The 7419-nt window shown below is 38.8% G+C and overlaps 1 protein-coding gene across 1 annotated transcript in view; it reads right to left on the minus strand.

The window, feature by feature from the left end:
* The window catches only part of e2f2 (E2F transcription factor 2), a 35336-nt gene extending 28802 nt beyond the window's left edge, over positions 1–6534 (minus strand). The window contains exon 1 of the mRNA XM_057859756.1: positions 6037–6534. Coding sequence (XP_057715739.1) covers positions 6037–6444 — 408 coding nt within the window. The 5' untranslated portion in view covers positions 6445–6534. The remainder of the gene's footprint in view (positions 1–6036) is intronic.
* Positions 6535–7419: the final 885 nt, after the last annotated feature.

A 7419-nucleotide genomic window follows, 5' to 3' on the forward strand; every position in this document is an offset into this window, starting at 1 on the left:
ATATTTATTGTCATCATCATCGGTATCATTGACAATTAGAAAATGTGATATGAATTTGCCCGAAGAACCGAAGAAAGACAAGGGCAGACGGGAGAAGTATAGCTTAAATGCTTATATGCTTTTCTGTTGTTGTGTGTTTTCCACCCGCAATCGGACACTTAGAGCCAGCTGTGTGGTTGTTTGAACAATGTGCTAATGCTCGCGAACGCATGCTAACCGTTTATCTCATTGCACCTAATTATCATTTATTTACGTTGATGCGAACCTGTATGGTATCGAGGACCAAATGGATTAAGCAAATTATATGGACGTCCAGCATCGTCATTTTGGAGTTCGCTGTATAGCCAGGACCGAGCCGTAGCGTCCTGGTGAGGACAGTATATTCGCATTTTGTTGTTCACGCACTGTACATTTATTCAGCATGTTGTTCTCTATTGTATTTTTATATTAAATTGCCTTTCAAGATGACATATCTGTTCTATGTGTTTGATTTTATCAAGTAAATTTCCCCCCAAAATGCGACTTTTACTCCGTTTTTTTTTTCTCTTCGTTGGGCATTTTATGGCTGGTGCGACTTATACTCATGTGCGACTTGTAGTCTGAAAAATACGGTACTTCCTGTTGATTTTGGGGTATTTTATGGGTCTCTTCCTGTTTATTTTGAGTTACAGAACAGGAAATGACCTGGGAATCACCCAAATGAATAGGCAGTGACTCAAACTTAACAGAAAATGACCTGTAAATGCCCTAAAATGAACAGCAAGTGACCTGTTATTGCCATGAAAATCGGACAGAATGACCGTGAATCCAATGGTTTCGAATGAACGAATATTCCCAGTCTAAATGCACTGTCAATGTAGCCTTAGAGTCAACTGAGACACTATTATGGTGGAAGATTTTGGTAGAGACTTGTTGGTTCATTTTAATTTTTTTGTTTAAACATTGACACCTTTTTAAAATGATATCTCGATTCTTGGCATGACCATATCGATAACCTTTTGGGATGCAAAGTATCACGATATCACCATTTTTATATTTTGTCACACCCCTAGTCATGACAACCAAATGCTGTCTATTTTACACTTGTCATCATCGTATTGATTGCTATTAATGGCAATGAATTATCATCAACAGAGCTCACGGTCAAAATGCATTTGATATCTCGCCGCAACCTTTAAGTTATAGGTCAACCAAGTGATGTGGTAGGAATGCGTGTAAAGTGTCGGACAATTTTGAGTAACAATACTGTACATACAGAAATACAGAATTGTAACAAATTCCTGATATCGGTATTTGTGCATCCTCAAAATCAGTATTATGACTAAATTGCCTTTTGAAAAGTTCAAATGTCAGGTTTTCCAAGGAACCAATTCTGTTCTAGTGAAGGTTGGCATCGCGGTGACGATATGTCACTAAGTATTATCCCAACACAGTTAATAACACATTTATACTGTAAAGCTAGCCTTGGAAGCAAAACGGTCCTTTCTTATTCATTCATTTATCATACAGTACCATTTTGCCAACTTCAAGTGTCGAACCACTTCACGACCATCTGATGACCGAGACGTGACCAAGAAGCAACTATCTGCTTCAATACAATGTCGGAGTGCAAAGTGGTTCTTCTAGATGGGTGAATTTCCCAAGTTGTGTCTGAAATACCGTAATTTTCGCACTATAAGGCGCACCTGACTATAAGCTGCCACCCACCAAATTTGACGCGGAAACGGCATTTGTTCACAGATAAGCCGCAGCTGTCCTCACTGTATTATAAGAGTCTGTCATAAGACCAAATGAACCACCATGAAGCTTTGAACCAATTGGCTGAAAAACGTCATTGCTTCAAGATGCTTCATTTGGCCATAACTGCTCCCTTGGAGGAGACAGTCAACCTCTGCTGCCGCCTGCTGTCAATACTCTTGTTGTCCAACATGCCGCCTAGCATGCATTGCAGCACTACAGATGTAAATAACAATCAAAATTCATGTTCTCTGCTAATTATTTCTTCAGTTACTGTTCCAGTTGCTTCATTAATTGCTAGTTATGGTATTTGGTAACACTTTATTTGACAGTGGCGCCAAAAAACTGTCACTGGACAATCATAATTATGACATGACACTGTCATGAGCATTAATGAATGTTTATAACAGATGTCATTTGGTGTTATCCGGCAAATTATCTCACTTTTGAATGGATGTAAAAGATCAGAGCTGGATATAAAGGGAGTTAGTGACATAATTTGCCAGATGACACTTAATGACATCCGTCATAAGTAATCAGTAACCTGTAAGTAAATAAATCTATTACCCCAATTAAATCAACAAATAAGCCACATTGGACTTTTAGCAGCAAAATTCAAAATAAAGGAAACAAGTAGTGGCTCAAAGTCCGAAAATGACGGTACACTGACTTTCCTCATTAAAAGAGAAGCAAAGAATTCCACAAAGCGCCTGTTTGGACGGGAAACAATATTTTCACGAGTGTGATGAGAAGAGCCATTGTCCAATCAGCAGCCATATATTTTTGAAGGTTCCTCCAATGAAAAAGTTCTTAATTGGATCTTGCCCAGATTGGTATGAGTAATACAGGGTGTCCATAAAGTCTCTTTACCATTTAAAAAATTTATTAAAAATGCAAATGATTAGATAGTTTATTCTGATTTGTTCTATTGTATTCAGTGTTTATTAAAGTTTTTTATTACACTGTGTCTCATGGTTTATTGAAACAAAATCGGATAGGCAGACTCAGCGAAACTACAGAACTAAGTATGGAAGAGATCCACCATCACGTCCGTCAATTCGTGCGTGGCACAAGAAATTTATGGAGACAGGGACAGTGTTAGATAAAAAAAAAAAAAGGAGTGGGCGACCAAGAACATCTAACGAATACATCGAACGTGAAAGACAATCCTTTTCTCGTCCTCCCACAAAGTCCATCCGTACTGCTGCCACACAGTTACAGCTACCGCGTTCAACAGTGCACATGGTCTTACACAAGAACTTGCGATTGTACGCTTACAAACATTTTTCTTCATCGAGACCAGGGGTGAAAGTGGCTAGAATTTCTTGCAGGAACTCATCGACATGAAGGTTGCCACGGAGCCAGAATTTTTTTTTTTTTTTTTTTTTTTTTTGGGGGGGTGGGGGGTGCAAACCTCCTAAAACTACTGAATTGCAAAGAAAACTGTTTTAGCACAGTTATTTCTATAACACATAAAAACTGATTTTGATTCAAAATTGTATTTTTTCAATGATTTGCAAAATAAAAGTGAACAAAAAACAGCAATAACCCCAACCTACATCTCCTAATTTTTATTTTCCCTCATTTCCTCACATACTAAATGCCAAATCTAAATTTTAACTACTTAAGAACACATAATGTATATTAAAATTGAAGTTAATGTCAACATTTACTTTTGCTTTCTTTTTTTTTTAATAATAAAGATATAAGTAACATACATTCAGAAAAATACAATTGACTTATATTATGCAGAGTGAAATGGAATATATTTTGAAGATCGCGCAAACATTTACTTTTTAAATCATAAGGAAATGAATAAGTAGCCTAACATAAATGAACAAATATAAGTCCAAAGTGCACATTGGCATTTTCTGTTGCATCGCCCTTTTTTTGTCGCATCATTTCAAAAAACTTTTTTGTTGTTGTTGCTGTTCCAGAAAACATGCACTACCTAGCTAACTATCTCTGCTGATCACATGTCAGTATGTCAGCCTATTGAGCGGATAAATGAGTCCAGACGTTTTGCTTTGCGTTCACACATTGACGTGACTCATCATCGTCAGACTCGGATAACTGCAGCAGCTAGGGAAACCTCCATGCCGTTCGTGGAATAAAATAAATAATAAATATCGGTGGAAACGGATTATGTTACAGAAGCACTTTATTATGCTTGTTATTAACAATTGTGCATGTAAATCTGATATTGGTAGATTGTTTTCTTCTTAGAGATGAAATGCATGTGTGGCAGCTCAGCATTTAAATTTTTTTTTTTTTTTTTTTACATAACGCTTTGACAGCTGTCGTCATATTTTTGGAATCGAAGCACCGTGTACCGGAACTGCGTTCCTGCCCTGAATCTTATACCGGAACTGCGTTCCTGCCCTGAATCTTATACCGGAACTGCGTTCCTGACCTGAATCTTATCCCGGAACTGCGTTCCTGACCGTTCTGGCCCACTTTCACCCCTGATCGAGACATCAATTTCTGCAAATGTTTACCTTGAGCTTTTAACCGAATATGTGCCACCCCAACTGAATGACCTCCAAACAACAATCATTTTTCAGCAAGATGGTGCACCACCGCATTGGAGGCTGCATGTTTGTGGGCTCCTCAATCAAACATTTCCAGACTAATGGATTGGAAGGGATGGGCCAATTCCTTGGCCGCCACGTGTCGGCTAGCTGTCACACCTCTTGGTTTGTTTACATTCTCTGAAGTCGGGGAAGGGAAATGACATATGTCCGATTTAGGTGTCATAAAATATCATTCGGGAGGTGCGACAGTAAAGGTGAGGTCGACAGTTTTGACCATAATGGAGTAATTTTGCCATGTCGTCCTAAATAAAATTTTATTATTTCATATTCCTTTTATCACAAGACTGTTATTTGTCATGACCATGCCATTTATTTAGCAGTTGGGGAAAATACTTGGATAAAAATATCCTGTAAAAATATTGAAGTAAAGAGACAGAAACAATGGCATTTTGCAGATCTCTTCGTTGCGTTTTCCTCGTTGTGAATAGTTCCCCCTTGACGGACTGACTGGTCCTTCTCAAGCCATTTATTTAGCTATTGGAGAAAAATACTTGGATAAAAAGAATATTCTGTAAAAATATTGGAGTAGAGAGACTGAAACAATGACATTTTGCGGCTTTCTTCGTCGCGTTTTCCTTGTTCTGAATAATTCCCCCTCAATGGGCTGTATAGTAAAACCGATGAGCCCAGTCTCCCGCTGACGTCATCCACCTGTTGTGGACGCTTGAGCCTTATAATGGTAGGCGTGGCTAACCGGCAGATTAAAAGACTAATTTCTCGTCATCTGCGCTTTGCTAAATTGTTGTATATAGTCGAATCGTCTCAAAATATGATTCTAATTCACATAATAATGCTATTTAAGACTTTTTGTCTCCTGTCGTATGCTCTTTAAGTGAAGGATTACTGATTCCATTGCCACAATTGATGAGGTTATGCTACAGTGAACATGGCAAGAAATCGAGTACAGTCTTGATGTGCTTCGTGCAACTAATGGCGCCCATGTAGAAGTGTATTAAAAGAGGTAAAAAAAATTTTAAAAAAAGTTCAATAAACGCTCAATACAGTAGAACAAATCTGAATAAAATATCTAATCAATTGCATTTTTTAATAATTTTTTGAAATGGTAAAGACACTTTATGGACAAAGTGTACATTCATAGCAGATATGTGGAACAATCAGTCTGTTGTGCCAGGTTACAAGATAGCAAGAACTAAAAAAAAAAAAGTTCATATAATGATATTTTATCCTGTATCGGGAAGGTTTGTATCGTCAATATTAACGTATCAAACCACCCAGCACCAATACAAATTATTTCTCTTTTAGAAACTTCTCTATCACACTTTATTTCTGAAGATTTAAAAAAATAATTCAAACATTGATATCAGTTGCATCTAACAACACACCCCAATAATGATAATTGTTCTTGTAATCAGTGATGTTACCACAGTATATCATACTGTATCTCTAGGACTGATTCTATGGTGTCTGTAGTTCAGTTTGAACCCCCCACCCCCTCAACACCATACAATGATAACTTCTCCATATGTGATGTTGATATTTTGCCCTGTGTAGCAAGGCTGGAATCATCCACGAAATATTTTCTCATGCTGTAGTACTTTTCTGGTCTGCAGTAGTCACCCCCTTCAAATACATTTCAATCTATTGTGTCTTCGGTTCCCACGTCATCCCCAATTACAAAAATGCATACCAGTGCAAAATTATTCCACCCACACTCACACACAGGGTTCGTTGTTGGATTCCTTACCGGCAGCCGTCCGGTGGTTGATCTGATGGGCTTCTGGTCGGGTCCGTGGGGGGTCGAGTAGAGGCTGTGGGCTCTTTGTTCCACACCGGCGGTGTTGGGGCAGATCTGACTGAAGTAGCCCGCCGGTACCGTACTCAGCGGCGGACTGGACAGGCCAGTGCTGAAGAACTCGCCGGCCAGGAGCTTTATCTTGTGCTGGCTGCACGGAAGTCCCGATGCTGGGGAGACGCCTTTTGGTAGGCGCATCATGGTACAGCAAAGCGGACTCGGTCCAAAAGTGATAAATAAAATCGATGGATAAGTCTCACAAACAACAACGCGTTGGTTCTGATGGATGACGTCAGTAAAACGCAAAGGAAGTCTTAAAATTGCACACAAATTCGGTTTACAAGCCACAGAACATGGCATGAAATGTACAAACAAATTTGACAAAGTATGTTTAAAAGTCCGCAGGCTGGCACAAAAGACCACCGAGGGTTCGCGGAGTTGTGCTTCCGGTTTTTCTCCCCCCTTGTGTGTGAGCCAGTCCGCCCCGAAGCGCCAAAGTTCGTCGCGCGAAATTTAGATCTCCCGCGGTTGGAGCTCGTCGCTGATTGGTTGGCGGCACGCTCGGTTTGCCCTCATTTGCATAAAGCGGTTGGATAGACACGAGGGAGGGGACAGGAGGACTGGTTCTTCTTAAAGAAACAGCTACCCGTTCTGTTCCTACTGAGGACACATTGTTCTTGTGATGCTGAAAACTGAACAAAAAGTGATATTTTGACCACTGGGTCTTTCCAGAATTACAGGACGTTGGACGTTCTACCAATCAAACTTTAAAAAATCCACATGAAAAAATATGGGAACATGGTGTTTGTGACTAAATTTACTTGTTATGAGACCAAATTAAATAAATCAAAAGAAAAGAATGCTTCAATAAAAAAATAAATAAAACTAAATAAGTCCACTCCCTGAAATGTCAATTTTTGTCTTGTCCAAACCCCAAAATCTAATTAACAAATTAGGTCTCAAATAAAACAGTTAAAATGAAGTTGGAATGTCTTTTTTTGGGAGGTATTGTTTATTTCATTGCTGCTGCTTGTAACCGTGGGAAGTTGTTTTCATAGACAGATTTCAAAATATACCGTAATTTTTGGACTATAAGACGCTCCATTTTTCCCTCATTTTGAATCCCGCGGTTTATAGTATAGTGCGGGTTATTTGTTGACTTATTTGGTTTAATAAAACACTTTATTTGACATAGGCATCATACTGTAAAACTGCCATAAGACTGTCGTGATTATGACATGACATTGCATATGACCAGTGTTGTCAGATCAGATTACAGTAACGCGTTACTAACTAATGCGTTACTGTAATCTGATTACTTTTTCATTAACGAGT

The sequence above is a fragment of the Corythoichthys intestinalis genome, chromosome 15 (assembly GCF_030265065.1).
Source record: "Corythoichthys intestinalis isolate RoL2023-P3 chromosome 15, ASM3026506v1, whole genome shotgun sequence".
In the NCBI taxonomy this organism is placed as follows: Eukaryota; Metazoa; Chordata; class Actinopteri; order Syngnathiformes; family Syngnathidae; genus Corythoichthys; species Corythoichthys intestinalis.